The 18564-nt window shown below is 33.6% G+C and overlaps 1 protein-coding gene across 6 annotated transcripts in view; it reads right to left on the bottom strand.

The window, feature by feature from the left end:
* Positions 1-13109: 13109 nt before the first annotated feature.
* The window catches only part of LOC143056756 (protein phosphatase EYA1-like), a 113873-nt gene continuing 108418 nt past the window's right edge, over positions 13110-18564 (bottom strand). For all 6 annotated transcript variants that reach the window (XM_076229944.1, XM_076229929.1, XM_076229907.1 and 3 more), the window contains 3 exons: positions 18178-18299; positions 17703-17803; positions 13110-16885 (listed from right to left, as the gene is read on the bottom strand). In XM_076229944.1, the coding sequence (XP_076086059.1) occupies positions 16805-16885; positions 17703-17803; positions 18178-18299 (304 nt within the window). In that variant the 3' untranslated portion in view covers positions 13110-16804. The remainder of the gene's footprint in view (positions 16886-17702; positions 17804-18177; positions 18300-18564) is intronic.

Genomic DNA, 18564 nt, shown 5'->3' with positions numbered 1-18564 from the left:
TATTGGTTTGTCATTATCAAGCCACATGTTTTATCTTTCGAGTTGTTTCACATTGTGTCATGAGAGGCTTTTTCCAGCTGACTATACAGTGTTTAATGTGTGCATCGATGCAGGCCTTATAGTAACATAGAGTGGCTTTAATCCACATAATTATATTGGATAGCTGTCTCGTTGTCAAACATACCAAATCTTCTTATTTTATATAGTTACAAGAGTGCACAAGCTGAAATGTCTCCTGATTAACTGATCTTGGTTCTTTAAAGTCTAACATTAATGTCGTTTCCTGCAAGTATCACATAAACTTACATTATCAATGATCTATTTTAATGAGATCAAGGCCAGATGAATTCTGCCAGAAAGACAATCATTTCATACACCCTATATAGTTAACCTTTTGCCTATAGTCTCTGAGAAAAGTTCTAACCACGAAACCTCAATGACGACTAAGACCATGAAAAACAAGGCCAAGGTCACATTAACACTTCACAAATGTTATGTACACCTTACAATCATTCCATACACGAAATATAGTCTTTTTTCTATTCTTTATTGTGTCTCAAAAACAGACATATCCAAAAAAATAAGTATGAACTGATGAACCATAAATATATCAAGAGTGAATGAAACCTAACGGACGTACCTGTACACCAAATGATAGTTGACATATTGCTTAACTTGAGTATCTGTGTGAGACCAAAGCATAAAATGAAGATCAAGTTCATAAGAAGCATGCCCGCAGACTGACAATTATTGCATGAACCAAATATGGTTAATATATTGCTTGTCATTGTGTTTGATGTATGGACATACACTTTAATTTGGTTCACTGTTGCACGAGACGAAGTCAAAGTCAGATGAACCCTGCCTGTCGGATATGAATGAAGAACTTGCATGGAATCCATAAACCAAATTAGTACACATCCAACATCCAATGGATTTAGTGTTAAGATGGCATAAACAGTCTGAGAAAACATGACCTTGTGCAGCGCCAAGATACAGGCATCGACAGATTGTGCGCACTTTGTCCTTTAATGTATATCGCTTTTCATTACTCCAAGTATCAACAAACAGGTAGTAAGTATCCGATTGATCCCGAAACAACATTGCAGTCACATTTGGTGAGCTGTAGAACAGATACGAAGTCTTTCATATAAGAAGCACTTGAGAACTGTGAAATATAAGTTAATTCATCATAGGGCAAAATTCAAAGTATCGGTAAACAGGAAGTGCACACACGTTATAAATTCATTACTGTAATGTTGTTGACCACATATGAATTATTCTGTTCAGATGTACTGGGGAAAAGGTTGACAAAAATATTAATTTCATTCAACTACAAGTTTTGCCCTTACTCTTTTATACCACATGCTAAGTGGAGAAGCAGCAAATAACTATGAAAGTCTTTGGCTCGTCCAAGGTTCGAACCCACGACTTCATGCACTGGAGACGAACATGTTTCAACGAGACTACTAAGGTGGTGAAAGACTGAAAAAGAGCACCCATTTCTAAAGTGTGGTACAGTAGGTCTAATGGTGTCTAGCTACATGGGAATGTGTATAATATTGGAGGAATAGAGCAGCCACTTTTAAAGTGTGGTATAGTAAGTCTGATGGTCTCTAGCCGCATGAGAATGTGTATGATATTGAGGAATAGAGCAGCCACTTCTAACGTGGGGTAAAGAAGGTCTAATGGTGTCTAGCTACATGGGAATGTGTATAATATTGGAGGAATAGAGCAGCAACTTCTAAAGTGTGGTATAATAAGTCTGATGGTCTCTAGCTGCATGAGAATGTGCATAAAATTGAGAAATAGAGCAGCAACTTCTAAAGTGTGGTATAGTAAGTCTGATGGTCTCTAGCTGCATGAGAATGTGCATAAAATTGAGAAATAGAGCAGCAACTTCTAAAGTGTGGTATAGTAAGTCTGATGGTCTCTAGCCGCATGAGAATGTGTATGATATTGAGGAATAGAGCAGCCACTTCTAACGTGTGGCACAGAAGGTCTAATGGTGTCTAGCTACATGGGAATGTGTATAATATTGGAGGAATAGAGCAGCAACTTCTAAAGTGTGGTATAATAAGTCTGATGGTCTCTAGCTGCATGAGAATGTGCATAAAATTGAGAAATAGAGCAGCAACTTCTAAAGTGTGGTATAATAAGTCTGATGGTCTCTAGCTGCATGAGAATGTGCATAAAATTGAGAAATAGAGCAGCAACTTCTAAAGTGTGGTATAGTAAGTCTGATGGTCTCTAGCCGCATGAGAATGTGTATGATATTGAGGAATAGAGCAGTCACTATAAAGTGTGGTATAGTAAGTCTGATGGTCTCTAGCCGCATGAGAATGTGTAAGATATTGAGGAATAGAGCAGTCACTTCTAACGTGTGGCACAGAAGGTCTAATGGTGTCTAGCTACATGGGAATGTGTATAATATTGGAGGAATAGAGCAGCAACTTCTAAAGTGTGGTATAATAAGTCTGATGGTCTCTAGCTGCATGAGAATGTGCATAAAATTGAGAAATAGAGCAGCAACTTCTAAAGTGTGGTATAGTAAGTCTGATGGTCTCTAGCTGCATGAGAATGTGCATAAAAATGAGAAATAGAGCAGCCACTTCTAACGTGTGGTACAGTAAGTTTTATGGTGTCCAGCCGCATGAGAATATGTATAATATTGGAGTAATAAAGCACCCACGTCTAACGTGTGATACAGTAAGTCTTATGGTGTCTAGCTGCTTGAGAATGTGTATAATAATGGAGTAGTAGAGCCGCTCCAATCAACATTTTTTATTTCTTATATCTGTGTCAATATCCAGAAAAAGATCTATATATGAATTAGATGTTTTATCTATAACATCATTTTAAATACATCCAGTTACCGCTCATTTAAATGAGATTATTCATTTTCTAGGATGACATTTCTACTTACCATGCAGGTTTAATAACCTCTACGTCATAAAAATATCAATTGAGTTGCATAATTCATATCCACTGGAAAATGGCGTGTCACTGGCAGTTGTCAATCAAAATATCTAGCATTTTGTATGATATATGTGGGTGTATTATGATTATTATAATTACGCATGTTGTTCTCACATACTAAAGTCAGATGGTAAAATGTTGTTTGATTTTGATGTAAAGAAAGGGGAAAAGGGTTCACTGTAACCTATAGTATGTATTTCGTGAGTGTTTTTTTTTTTTTTTTTTTCTTTTCAAGGGTAATAACTCTTCAAAGAGTTATCTTGTAATTTCAGTCCTATGAAGATTTTGGTAGATCATGATGCACTGATAATTTTCGACAGACACGTATACCTTTTCTGTATGTTTGAGATATAAGTCTCCAAAATAATAAAGAAATACACTTCAGGGGGAACCTATCTTTTCTCAGATGAGCTGATCTTACAGCAAACCGTTGACTCAAGAAATATTTCTCGCCTGCATGTCTACCGAAAATTGAGAAAAAAAAATCTGTTAGACAGTAACATTGTTTATTAATTCAAAGTTGAAAATGCCTGTACCAAGTCAGGAATATGACAGTTCTTGTCCATTCGTTTTTGATGCGTTTTGTTATTTGAAATTGCCATGTGATTATGGACTTTCCAAATTGATTTTCCTCTAAGTTCAGTATTTTTGTGATTTTACCTTTTTTTATATACAGTTACCTTGGGGATAGGGCCTCTGAATAGTCGACAAACTGAGTTGTAACATAAATTGGATTTTTTCCTTTGATGTTTTTATGAAATAATTTGCTTAAAAAGTGGGGTGAGGGAAAACCATGGTATATTATATGCAAATTTATGTTGTACCATACTTTGCTAATTAAATATACAACTCGACTAGAATCCAAAGGAAAAAAGGCGGAGCTTCAGCCATGGTATAACATATTCATTTTCATGTTATTCCATGCTGAAGCTCCACCTTTTTTTTAAAATGTATCCGCCTCTAAAATATTTAGGAAACTGTAAAACGTACTAAAAGGTCAAGATCTTCATTTGTTTTCATTTTATAAGAAAAAGCACAAACTATATAGGATTATTACGAATTCCTTTAATTTTGGAAACAATTACTAAATGTTTCTTCTTTCAGTTTTGAAAAAAAATAAAATGTAAAACTATCATTTCCTTTGCGAAAATTCAATTAAATTTCGATTTAAAAATGGGGGTACCTATACAAAAAGGAATAAATATCGGCTACAAATATCTGTGAAAAAAACATGATTAGGGGACGTACAGTATCTACGCCCCTGGATTCGCCACTGTTAAAATATTGTTTTAGTCATTAAAATTGTGTTTTAATAAATAATCTAATAAAATAACGGAAGAAAAGCATTTTTCAATTAGATGAAAATTCTGTAAAATATGATTAATTTGTATGATACATTGAATAATTAGAATAATTATTTAATCCTTGTCGCTGGAATCCGACATTTTTGTTTACCTCAGTCTGATGACATTATGAAATTACCTGCGCCTACAATCATACACGGGGCGCAAAACTAAAAAGAAAATCGGGAAAATCCGACATTTTCTTTACTTTCTGCAAATTCAGGGGTTCTATTACATGAAATACACAGACGATCATACACGAAGCGCAAAAGTGACTTGCGCTAGCTTCCCTTCATTGGATAAAACTGTAACGTCATCAATTTCCAATATTAGTTGAAGGTCTTGAAGCTGTCAATCATTTTATTTATATTACAAATTTTATATACCATGTGTCTTACTCATTAACATATTTAAACAAACTCATCCTTCGGATTCGTTTGTTTAAATATGTTAACTCGTAAAAACCATGGTATATATAGTACTTGTAGTGATAGAAATGCATTTTTATAGAAAATATCATGGTCTATTGTAAGAAGTTCCTATCACACTATCTTAAGCAGAAAAATCATTAACCGAAAGTCGCTTGTTGGATCTTTTTATTTACCAAACAGAGATCCAAAACTCCTTAACTGATTGCAAAAACTACCACAGAAGGCTAGGACCAAAGAGAACACCAAAATGTCATACTAAAGCAGAAGATTTCAAAAGCTCTGGCATATGGGACACAGCAACAGCTCTTGGACCAGACACAGCAACAGCTCCTGGACCAGACCCAGAAATCCAACAGGGACTAGTTGACAAAGCTGAATCATAGACCTTACACAAATACTTACTATACCCACCCGAGAAGAAGACCTCATAGGTCGCGTATTTATAACAAACCCAACTTTTTGTTCAATCATCAAACAACGTCCTATGTATATCAGACCACGACAATATTATCACCGACCTAGAAACTAACGTTCAGCCCAAAAAAAGCTGACCAAGAAAATGCTTCATCTATAGGAAGGCAAAATGGGACTTTATCACCCTAGAAAATAACAACAAGGAGCTGAGGCACAGCATCTTTGAGACGCCTTACAAAACACCACTAACACCAACATCCCTTACAAAGAAATAAGATCTCGAAACAAAATCCAATGGATCAAAATTAAGAAGAGAGAAAATTCTACACACAAATAGATTCTAACAGAGGACAATCAAACAAACCAGGAAAACAAACAAATCTGTCCCACTAAAGGTGTACCAAAAGATGTGCGATTAAGAGACAACCAAGGAAAGCAGAATATAAATATGCCAACCAAAACATCTTTGGACACCTAAACAAAAACGATACAAAGCTGTTTGTAAGTACATGTATATCAAATAAAAACGCCAAAACTCTGATGGATTCGTATCATTTAAAGGGTCTTAACATCATCAGCGATAGTGAATGCAAAGCTAAACTGGTATTCAAGCCAGTCTTCACAAAACATTAATCAGGAACATATATATTTAGTTAGATATACTGTTACCAGCTTCAATCCAATTTGGAACAACTAGAAATTCGGGTTGTAGTCTCATTGACACATTCCCCATTTCCAGTCTCTATTTCATTCATCAAGAACTACATGAGTCGAGAAACAGGGTCCATAACCAAAATGAGACATCAGCTATCGGGACTCCAAAGGAAAAAAAAGACACAGCTTCTGATATACAAAATGTACAGGGTGGTTCATGTGCAAGACTGAAAAGAAGCACCAAAGCCATAGTTTTCACAAACTGTAAAACAAACAATATAATTGATCGGCACATAAAAACAAAACCAAAGGGCTTAAACTCCCAAACAGCAAAAAGTCATAATATAAACATTCATTTTTCTGGAAATCATTATAAACTGGAACTAACTGCCAAATAAAGTTGTGCGTGCAGATTTTGCATTCAAGACTGCAACACAGGGACACCACCCAGACCAAACAGCCCTCTTCACCGTGTATACAAGCATCATGAAATAGGGTTCTATAATACCCATACAGATACAGAGACCATGACTTAGGGGGGAGGCTCTCAAAAAGGTCATCAACTGATATATACTGATGGTAATGCAACTTTGTAGAAAATATCATTGATCTATCACAAATATTCCTATCTAACTGACATGCACGCCACCAACGATGACGATAAAGCCATCAAAGCAGTATATATGTCTCGCCTTTTTCGACTCTCATTACAGGCAAGACAAAAATGCACTTCAGATGCAATAGCTAGATACCATAAGAATAGCTTGCTTGAAGTTTGGATTAAATCTGGTCAGCAGTTTCTGAGAAGATGTTGATACAAGTTTACGCCAACCATAGAAACAAAATGATAGTAATCTAAAACAAGGTGGGACTACTGTACAAAAAATAAACCATGTTATCGATGAGAGTGGTCTAAAAACAGATTTAGGGACTACTGTACACTACAAAAACAATAGTAACGATGAGAGTGGTATTAAAACAGATATGTACAAAAAACATATCATAGTAACATAATGAGAGCAGTCTTAACATGGAGAGACTGTTTTAGATCACTTTCATTTTGTAACTATGTTGTCTGCTCTATGGTCGGGTTGTTGTCGCTTTGATACATTCACCATTTCCTTTTTCAATTTTATTTCTTTATTGCAGTGTAGTAGTCAGTTGTTCCCTGAATTAGACCTATCGAATTGCTATGATTTCTTAAGTGCATTATAGTCAGCCTCTCTGTGAGATATGATTTCTTAAGTGCATTGTAGTCAGCCTCTCTGTGATTTATACCTCCTATTGAATTGCTATGATTTCTTAAGTGCATTGTAGTCAGACTCTCTATGATTTAGACCTATTGAATTGCTATGATTTCTTAAGTGCATTGTAGTCAGCCTCTCTGTGATTTAGACCTCCTTTTGTATTGATATGGTTTCTTAAGTGCATTGTAGTCAGCCTCTCTGTGATTTAGACCTCCTTTTGTATTGCTATAGTTTATTAAGTGTATTGTAGTCAGATTTCTTAAGTGCATTGTAGTCAGCCTCTCTGTGATTTAGACCTCCTTTTGTATTGATATGGTTTCTTAAGTGCATTGTAGTCAGCCTCTCTGTGATTTAGACCTCCTTTTGTATTGCTATAGTTTATTAAGTGTATTGTAGTCATCCTCTCTGTGATTTAGACCTCGTATTGAATTGATATGATTTCTTATGTGCATTGTAGTCAGCCTCTCAAATTTAGACCTCCTTTTGTATTGATATGGTTTCTTAAGTGTATTGTAGTCAGCCTCTCTCTGATTTAGACCTTCTTTTGTATTGCTATAGTTTCTTTATAGCATTGTAGTCAGCCTCTCTCTGATTTAAGCCTCCTTTTGTATTGTTATAGTTTCTTTATAGCATTGTAGTCAGCCTCTCTCTGATTTAAGCCTCCTTTTGTATTGCTATAGTTTCTTTATAGCATTGTAGTCAGCCTCTCTCTGATTTAGACCTCCTTTTGTATTGCTATAGTTTCTTTATAGCATTGTAGTCAGCCTCTCTCTGATTTAGACCTCCTTTTGTATTGCTATAGTTTCTTTATAGCATTGTAATCAGCCTCTCTCTGATTTAGACCTTCTTTTGTATTGCTATAGTTTCTTTATAGCATTGTAATCAGCCTCTCTCTGATTTAGACCTTCTTTTGTATTGCTATAGTTTCTTTATAGCATTGTAGTCTGCCTTTCTCTTATTTAAGCCTCCTTTTGTATTGCTATAGTTTCTTTATAGCATTGTAGTCAGCCTCTCTCTGATTTAGACCTCATTTTGTATTGCTATAGTTTCTTTATAGCATTGTAATCAGCCTTTCTCTTATTTATACCTTCTTTTGTATTGCTATAGTTTCTTTATAGCATTGTAGTCAGCCTCTCTCTGATTTAAGCCTCCTTTTGTATTGCTATAGTTTATTAAGTGTATTGTAGTCAGCCTCTCTGTGATTTAGACCTCGTATTGAATTGATATGATTTCTTATGTGCATTGTAGTCAGCCTCTCAAATTTAGACCTCCTTTTGTATTGATATGGTTTCTTAAGTGTATTGTAGTCAGCCTCTCTCTGATTTAGACCTTCTTTTGTATTGCTATAGTTTCTTTATAGCATTGTAGTCAGCCTCTCTCTGATTTAAGCCTCCTTTTGTATTGTTATAGTTTCTTTATAGCATTGTAGTCAGCCTCTCTCTGATTTAAGCCTCCTTTTGTATTGCTATAATTTCTTTATAGCATTGTAGTCAGCCTCTCTCTGATTTAGACCTCCTTTTGTATTGCTATAGTTTCTTTATAGCATTGTAATCAGCCTCTCTCTGATTTAGACCTTCTTTTGTATTGCTATACTAGTAGTTTCTTTATAGCATTGTAATCAGCCTCTCTCTGATTTAGACCTTCTTTTGTATTGCTATAGTTTCTTTATAGCATTGTAGTCTGCCTTTCTCTTATTTATACCTTCTTTTGTATTGCTATAGTTTCTTTATAGCATTGTAGTCAGCCTCTCTCTGATTTAAGCCTCCTTTTGTATTGCTATAGTTTCTTTATAGCATTGTAGTCAGCCTCTCTCTGATTTAGACCTCATTTTGTATTGCTATAGTTTCTTTATAGCATTGTAATCAGCCTCTCTCTGATTTAGGCCTCCTTTTGTATTGCTATAGTTTCTTTATAGCATTGTAGTCTGCCTTTCTCTTATTTATACCTTCTTTTGTATTGCTATAGTTTCTTTATAGCATTGTAGTCAGCCTCTCTCTGATTTAGACCTCACATTGTACAACTATGGCTTGTAAGATGTATTTGTGGCTCTCTCTCTATTTGAGACCACTCTCATTGTGTTACAATGGTTTTTGAAGTGTACAATAGTCCGTCCTCTATTCTAGACCACAACTATTGTGTTATTATGGTTTGATTAGAGTACAGTAGTCCCTGTATTATTGTTTTATCATAGTTTGATTGGTGTAAAGTAGTCCTTATTCTGTTATCATACCGCTCTTATTTGGTTATTATAGTTCTTCTTCTATTCAGGACCACTCTCATTGTGTTATTATGGTTTGATTAGTGTACAGTAGTCCCGTCCTCCTGTTATTGTACCACTCTTACTGTGTCACAATGGTTTGATTAGTGTATAGTAGTCCCTCCCTCTTTTATAAGACCACTCTTACTGTGTCACAATGGTTTGATTAGTATATAGAAGTCCCTCCCTCTTTTATAAGACCACTCTTACTATGTCATAATGGTTTGATTAGTGTATAGTAGTCCCTCCCTCTTTTATAAGACCACTCTTGCTGTGTCACAATGGTTTGATTAGTGTATAGTAGTCCCTCCCTCTTTTATAAGACCACTCTTACTGTGTCACAATGGTTTGATTAGTGTATAGTAGTCCCTCCCTCTTTTATAAGACCACTCTTACTGTGTCAAAATGGTTTGATTAGTGTATAGTAGTCCCTCCATCTTTTATAAGACCACTCTTACTGTGTCAAAATGGTTTGATTAGTGTATAGTAGTCCCTCCATCTTTTATAAGACCACTCTTACTGTGTCAAAATGGTTTGATTAGTGTATAGTAGTCCCTCCATCTTTTATAAGACCACTCTTACTGTGTCAAAATGGTTTGATTAGTGTATAGTAGTCCCTCCCTCTTTTATAAGACCACTCTTACTGTGTCACAATGGTTTGATTGGTGTATAGTAGTCCCTCCCTCTTTTATAAGACCACTCTTACTGTGTCACAATGGGTTGATTGGTGTATAGTAGTCCCTCCCTCTTTTATAAGACCACTCTTACTGTGTCACAATGGGTTGATTGGTGTATAGTAGTCCCTCCCTCTTTTATAAGACCACTCTTACTGTGTCACAATGGGTTGATTGGTGTATAGTAGTCCCTCCCTCTTTTATAAGACCACTCTTACTGTGTCACAATGGTTTGATTAGTGTATAGTAGTCCCTCCCTCTTTTATAAGACCACTCTTACTGTGTCAAAATGGTTTGATTAGTGTATAGTAGTCCCTCCCTCTTTTATAAGACCACTCTTACTGTGTCACAATGGTTTGATTAGTATATAAAAGTCCCTCCCTCTTTTATAAGACCACTCTTACTGTGTCACAATGGTTTGATTGGTATATAGTAGTCCCTCCCTCTTTTATAAGACCACTCTTACTGTGTCAAAATGGTTTGATTAGTATATAGTAGTCCCTCCCTCTTTTATAAGACCACTCTTGCTGTGTCACAATGGTTTGATTAGTGTATAGTTGTCCCTCCCTCTTTTATAAGACCACTCTTACGGTGTCACAATGGTTTGATTGGTATATAGTAGTCCCTCCCTCTTTTATAAGACCACTCTTACTGTGTCAAAGTGGTTTGATTAGTATATAGTAGTCCCTCCCTCTTTTATAAGACCACTCTTGCTGTGTCACAATGGTTTGATTAGTGTATAGTTGTCCCTCCCTCTTTTATAAGACCACTCTTACGGTGTCACAATGGTTTGATTGGTATATAGAAGTCCCTCCCTCTTTTATAAGACCACTCTTACTGTGTCAAAATGGTTTGATTAGTGTATAGTAGTCCCTCCCTCTTTTATAAGACCACTCTTACTGTGTCAAAATGGTTTGATTAGTGTATAGTAGTCCCTCCCTCTTTTATAAGACCACTCTTACTGTGTCACAATGGTTTGATTAGTGTATAGTAGTCCCTCCCTCTTTTATAAGACCACTCTTACTGTGTCAAAATGGTTTGATTAGTGTATAGTAGTCCCTCCCTCTTTTATAAGACCACTCTTGCTGTGTCACAATGGTTTGATTAGTGTATAGTAGTCCCTCCCTCTTTTATAAGACCACTCTTACTGTGTCACAATGGTTTGATTAGTGTATAGTAGTCCCTCCCTCTTTTATAAGACCACTCTTACTGTGTCAAAATGGTTTGATTAGTGTATAGTAGTCCCTCCATCTTTTATAAGACCACTCTTACTGTGTCAAAATGGTTTGATTAGTGTATAGTAGTCCCTCCATCTTTTATAAGACCACTCTTACTGTGTCAAAATGGTTTGATTAGTGTATAGTAGTCCCTCCATCTTTTATAAGACCACTCTTACTGTGTCAAAATGGTTTGATTAGTGTATAGTAGTCCCTCCCTCTTTTATAAGACCACTCTTACTGTGTCACAATGGTTTGATTGGTGTATAGTAGTCCCTCCCTCTTTTATAAGACCACTCTTACTGTGTCAAAATGGTTTGATTAGTGTATAGTAGTCCCTCCCTCTTTTATAAGACCACTCTTGATGTGTCACAATGGTTTGATTAGTGTATAGTTGTCCCTCCCTCTTTTATAAGACCACTCTTACTGTGTCAAAATGGTTTGATTAGTATATAAAAGTCCCTCTTACTGTGTCACAATGGTTTGATTAGCGTATAGTAGTTCCTCCCTCTTTCATAAGACCACTCTTGCTGTGTCACAATGGTTTGATTAGTGTATAGAATTGCCTCCCCCTTTTATAAGACCACTCTTGCTGTGTCACAATGGTTTGATTAGTGTACAGCAGTTTTTTATAAGAATACACTTATTGTGTCATTATAGTTTGTGTTGTGTTCAGTAGTCACTTTCTGTTAATACCCCTCTTATTGTTACTATGCTTTATTTTATGTATAGGCCACTTTAATTGTGTTACTATGCTTTGTTTTATGTATAGGCCACTCTAATTGTGTTACTATGCTTTGTTTTATGTCTAGGCCACTCTAATTGTGTTACTATGCTTTGTTTTATGTATAGGCCACTCTAATTGAGTTACTATGCTTTATTTTATGTATAGGCCACTCTAATTGTGTTACTATGCTTTGTTTTATGTATAGGCCACTCTAATTGTGTTACTTTGCTTTGTTTTATGTATAGGCCACTCTAATTGAGTTACTATGCTTTGTTTTATGTATAGGCCACTCTAATTGTGTTACTATGCTTTGTTTTTTGTATAGGCCACTCTAATTGAGTTACTATGCTTTGTTTTATGTATAGGCCACTCTAATTGTGTTACTATGCTTTGTTTTATGTATAGGCCACTCTAATTGTGTTACTATGGTTTGTTTTATGTATAGGCCACTTTAATTGTGTTACTATGCTTTGTTTTATGTATAGGCCACTCTAATTGTGTTACTATGCTTTGTTTTATGTATAGGCCACTCTAATTGTGTTACTATGGTTTGACTGGTGTACAAAAGTCCCACTCTCATTGTTATAATTGTTTAGTTTAGTATACAGTAGTTCATGGTGACTATGGTTCATTTGGTGTATAGTAGTCCCTCCTTTGTTTTTATATCACTCTTATTGCCTTTTTCAGTCTTGTTTGTACAGTTTCCTCCTTTTTCAATTGATTTTTTTCTATGTACAGTTGTCACTCAGTTTGTTGACACCTCTTGTTTGGTGTACAATTATACTGATCTTGTAAAATAGCCTTAGCTTTACTTTAAATAAAACCTTCCATTGTTTAATTTTTCAGTATTGAATATTTATATTTTGTATATTTTATGCTGTTTACACCGCTTTTGTACAGTTGCCTTAGCCAGGTTAAATCGACCATTTTCTACATGAAAAAATTCCAGTACCAGGAATATGGCAGTTGTTATCATTGGTTTGATGCTTTTGATTTTGCCATTTGATTAGGGACTTTCCCTTTTGAATTTTCCTCAGAGTTCAGTATTTTTGAGGTTTTACTTTTTTAAGTAAAACCTTCCTTTTGTTTTGTCAAGAATTGAATGTTTATTTTTTGTATATTTCATGTTGTTTGTGTTGGTATTATATCAATAACAAATCCATATATTGTCATACATCTTTTTTTATTGCATTATCATTTCATGCTTGACAAATTTTGTGTGTTATGATAAGAGTACTCTCCCTTTAATATGATACAATGACCAATGATATTTTACAACATCAGTATCCACTGTGATACCGACACACGCCAATATAAACAATAACAAAACATCAACAATTTACTGTAGATTTTACAACCTGGATGTATGGCTATGAAGGTAGGTTCGGGTACAGGTGAAAATAGCCTGTCCCCAGGTAAATAATATATAAATCATAATATTTCTTATCAATGAGTATTAAATGAAAACAAATGAATGAAAAGGATTTCAAGTCCCTTGTTGAATGGTATATACACAAATCTTTGGTTCATTTCTCCTGCAAATATGAAATGGATAAAGAGATGAAGACACAATGTTCCAGCGATCAATGTTCCATTAATAATTGAGTATCCTGAACAGTAATATGATGCAGGGAATTCAAATTGTAACAGTGCATAAAATTTATAAAACTGACAGTCACATCAAAAACAATATAACATTTAAAATACATTAAAATTTAATACATAAATTGATTTGTTTTTCTTTAAAATACCTTTTTTCCCATCGATTCATAAATTATAAATTGTGTAATAATCATATAAAATCCATCTGTGTTCCGTAAATGTTGCATAAAATACTAAAGGTAAATTGATTTAAATGTATTTTATATTATAATCATTCAAAAGGCTTATTTTTTTTATCCAACATTAATAAAAATGTAGATGTTCATTCCCATTCAAATCTCTCTCAAAATGTATAAAGGGTTAACATAAAATTCTTGATTAATAAACTATTTTCTATTACTTTATCAATAAAATCTTCTTAAACTTTTATAATTATTAAGATTGTTTATTGTTTAAATAACATATTTTAATTTGTGTGGGATTTCAATGCATTAATTTTTTTTGTGCTATGGGTAAATGGCTCACTCAACATCAATATTACTTTCTGCAAACTATTTGTGTGGGGGATAATTTCCTGTATCTTATGAGACTGCTAAATCAGTGGATATAACTCCAGCATATATATGTGCATGGCATCCTCAAAATAGGGACTGCTAGATACCATTCTAGACTTAGCTAAATGTGTCTTTAAAAAAAATAATTTTAGCCCATATAAAAATGTTTTCCTGTTTTCAAAAAACTATGAACATCTTGGATGCTACCTTTTTTAAATATAATAATCCCTTACTCTTTACAAATGAATTAACTAATAAATAAAATATTACATATTAATTAATATGTTCATTTTTAAAAGAAGCTAGCTTGGTGGCAACAGTAGTCACTCCCTCTGCTTTAGATATCTCTTATTAAGTGATTACATGTTTGAAAAAATTTTGATGTTTTTTTGTTTTAAAAAAACATATTGTGTTTATTATTTACATCGAACTTGGTGGCCAAACATTGGGGGAAATTTCAAAGATCACAATTTAAATACAAAACATTCATTATTTGGAATAAAACATATCACATCCAAACTAATTTAGCTATACATGGTTGAGGATAACAACAGACATATTCCCACAACCATTCGCAATCCATGGATTATAATGCTATGGGATAAAAAAAAAAAAAAATAACCAAAATCTGAACAGTTTATAATCCCCACTCATCATTCTGAGTTAGCATATTTTGATTAACTGAATAAAGCAACAAGTTTCTCACAACCATGAGATATAAATACTGAGATTAATTAAAGCCATCATATAATAGTAATAATTGGATTGTAAGGAATGTGACCTATAAAAAGTGTTATAATTATTTTCAAAACAGTCAAATATTATTTTCACTGAATTTTTATTAGAAATTTAGTTTGAAAACCATAGTACAGAAAAATTGGCTGTGCAGTATGCACCTTTTAATGACAATTAGGGAAGAAGGTAATTCTTTCTGGAAAAAAGTAACAAAAAATATTGCTAAACTTCAAAGAGCAAATTTTCTGTCTAGTTAAACTTAATCAAGGGTGTTCTATCTCTAGAATAGCCAGTCCCCTACCCCCTTGTCGATTCTTTTTTTAAATAATGTAAAAATCAACAAAAATATGCAAGAGCCCCCTCCCATTTCCAGACCAGACAAAACCCTTTTTGGATCAATGCTTGGTCATGGGACAATAAAAGATTTTTACCAACTAATGTCTGTAGTCCCAGAAGATAAAAGCAAATGTAGCTGTGTTAGAAACCAATTATATAAAGGAATTGTAATCGCCAAATATTGATTGACGGTAGATGAACTTAAAATAGAACACCTCTGTGATCGTAATTTTCTTTTCCAAATTATTAGAACATAAACAATCAATGAAGTAACCTTGTCTTCTTGTTAGTAATCAGTTCTACTTAGGTTGTTATATGTTTTTTTTCTAGAAAATTTGTTGTTGGTGATACCAAAACTGTACTTGTAAGGGGAACTCAGGAAAATATATATTTGAGTCACACGAACAAACTGAGTTATTTTATTACATATACATATTTCTTAAACACTGAAGTTAAAATTTTAAGGAATTGAGCTGAAGTACAAGAAATTTGGTCAACACATCAACAGTTTATAGTATAACAGGTCACATTCCTTTATAATAACAGAATATTTTGATTATCTTTACAATTCTCTTAACATTTTGATTGTCATCTGCATACATGTAAAATATACCATTATATACACTGATATGTTCATGCTGTTAGCAAGATATAGTGTTGGTTTTATGTACAATACAATTTTGTGGGACTTTGGTTTGATCTGAATGCTGAAAAATTTATGGTTAAAGCACCAAAGAATATAAATACTATTACTCTGTACAAAGTGGGTCATAATACCCTAATTTTAGGGAGCTTTAAAATTGCATAATGGGCTAATTTCCTAAATGACAATATGCTTCTTAAAGCTCGTTTTGATATACACTTTACTGACTAAACATAACTGAATATGTACCTTCAATTTACTTATTAGTGATCTACTTGTATCTTGAATGCTATGCTCTAACATGAAACTTTGAGTTCAATGTATTCTGAATACTATATCTACAAACTAATTGAGAGCACCTTTTTCTGTGATATATTCTTTGGTTTTAAAAATGAATTAAAATTGCTTAGAATTCAAAGACTGATTTGAATGAAGCGCTGAACTTTCGTCTTGTTTCTGTATATATATATATATGAGCAATAATAATAGTTTTGGACCAATTAAGTTGTACATGTAATGATAAATATATTGCATTCATTAGAACATAAAAAACATGAAGCACTTAAACAGTACATATATCATGGTCACTGTTAACATAACCTTTGTTATACAAAAGTTATCAGGATTTAATGTCATTCTAAGGTCAATCCTGTGACCTTTAACACATGGTCTGCATCAATCTCCAAAAAAGATATATTAAATACCAATTTTACAATATATAATTTTATAAAATCTCTTTACCGACGTAAAAAATATCAACAACGTCAACAACATGAAGCTTTCCTTCCCGTGCACATAAATCTTTGGTTAGTGTCAAGGTTATCTTAACCTCCTATGGTCCAATTGTCAACAATGGCAGTTCATGGCACAACTGTCCCACAATGCAATGCTGACAAGAAACAGTCTATTGCATGATGGGAAATGACATCACACATGGTCTGGAATAGAGGCAAGTTTTTTTGATGGCAGAAATTTCTGTCCTTATCACATATCAGAGGTAGTTTAATTCTAATGCATGATTTAAGGCAGCTAGGTCGGAATGGTTTGATATCCTCCAGAATGGGAAATTCATCTGCAAATATAAAGTAACATGTAAACAATGTGTGTATATTCTATTTCTTAATTACTATACATATAATGTTAAATAGGAATACTTGAGCCTATGTCACCTTTTTTACTAACTTTGACAAAGGTTGACCCACTGTTACTAGACACAGTTTCTTGTTTTAGTGACTGAGTACCGGTAACTAATGACCAGGGCAAACATTTTTTTGTAAATGATTTTATTCAACTAATTTCAAAATAATGTAGGAAACATTTCTGTTTTGTAAATTTCAATGTTTGATTCTTTTTTTCTAATCTTTTTTTTTAATTTTCTATGTTTCTTGTAATTTCATTGTGTGTTATTCCCCTTTTTTTAAACTCCTGTGTTTCTGTGTAATTATTGACTTCTTATTCATTTATTAAACTTTGTTGATGTTAACCTGTTTTCTTCATTGCACAGGTTTATCCACATGAAGGGAATCAGTCCATTAAACTTGTGCTGCAGAAAACCTTGAGATTGTGGTGGTTGAGATGTGAGCCATTGTTCAATATTAACCTCGATATGAGAACAGCATTAAAACGTCTGTATTATTTGTATTTGTTATTTTTTATATAACTATCTTGGTCTAGCCATACGATCAGTGTTAAGCAACATCTTTTTTACTCACTACTGCATGCCTAAGCGATAATATTTTCAAGCTACTGGCCTGTGTTTTTTTGTTTAATTGTTGACTATGGTTTTTAATACAAATATTTTTTTAAGGTATCTGATGAACAAATTATCAATCTATTGAATACATTTCATACTTTAAAATGTTTAGGCATTATAAGTGCACATTACTTACTTGTTTAGATGCTTGTTCTTCATCACGGCCATCACCAACGACAACATATGTACACTTCCTGCCAAATCTTGCAACTATTCTGTCAAAACAACTATCTTTTCCTACAGAATATTAAGAAATAAATTATTTATAAAATACTGATTATTTTATCCAAAAAAAAATAGTATCATTTTTTCTTCACAAAAAAATAAATCAATCAAGGCTTTGTTAATTATGTGCACTTTTCAATTTTACATATATAACAAAACAAAAAATATTACATAGCTCATGATACAAAATGTTATGTATACATGTATCACAATCAACATTAAAGTTTTCCAAATTTTGCCATTTAAGGTGTTTGCTTTTTGATAATCATGTGGTCAATTTTATTTCAGATACCTGAAGTTAGAAAGCTTAAAAACTGCATCTACTGATAATTTTCCACTAACAATTAAGATAACTTTCCAAAAATAAGTTTCATCTGGTCACTTACCTATTTTTGTAGCACTGTAAACATTTTCTATATTGAACACACCTCCAAGACCATATAATAAAACTTTAGCTAAAGCTGGAACCAGTTGTGTGGTTGTGACTAGTACATTAACACAGTTTGACCTGGAAAGGAAAATAATCAGTAAGGGAACCAGTCTGGTATTTGTTCTTGATGATTACAATGCCTCTTAACAAGAAGTAGCAAATCAGTTTTATAGGGATGTTGTAAAAACAGTAAACAAAGCGTTTGGGAATCAGTCATATAGACATGTTCTTAGTATACTTGCCCTTACAGCCATTAAAAGAAACGGGTATGTCATTGGTCAGACATTTCATACATGAACAGTCAGTGTAGGATTTGAAGCATTTACTCGTTAATCAAAAATTT

This window comes from Mytilus galloprovincialis, chromosome 1 (assembly GCF_965363235.1).
Source record: "Mytilus galloprovincialis chromosome 1, xbMytGall1.hap1.1, whole genome shotgun sequence".
Lineage (NCBI taxonomy): Eukaryota > Metazoa > Mollusca > Bivalvia > Mytilida > Mytilidae > Mytilus > Mytilus galloprovincialis.
The sequence above is the reverse complement of the archived record's forward strand: the minus strand, read 5'-3'. Positions and strand labels throughout refer to the sequence as shown.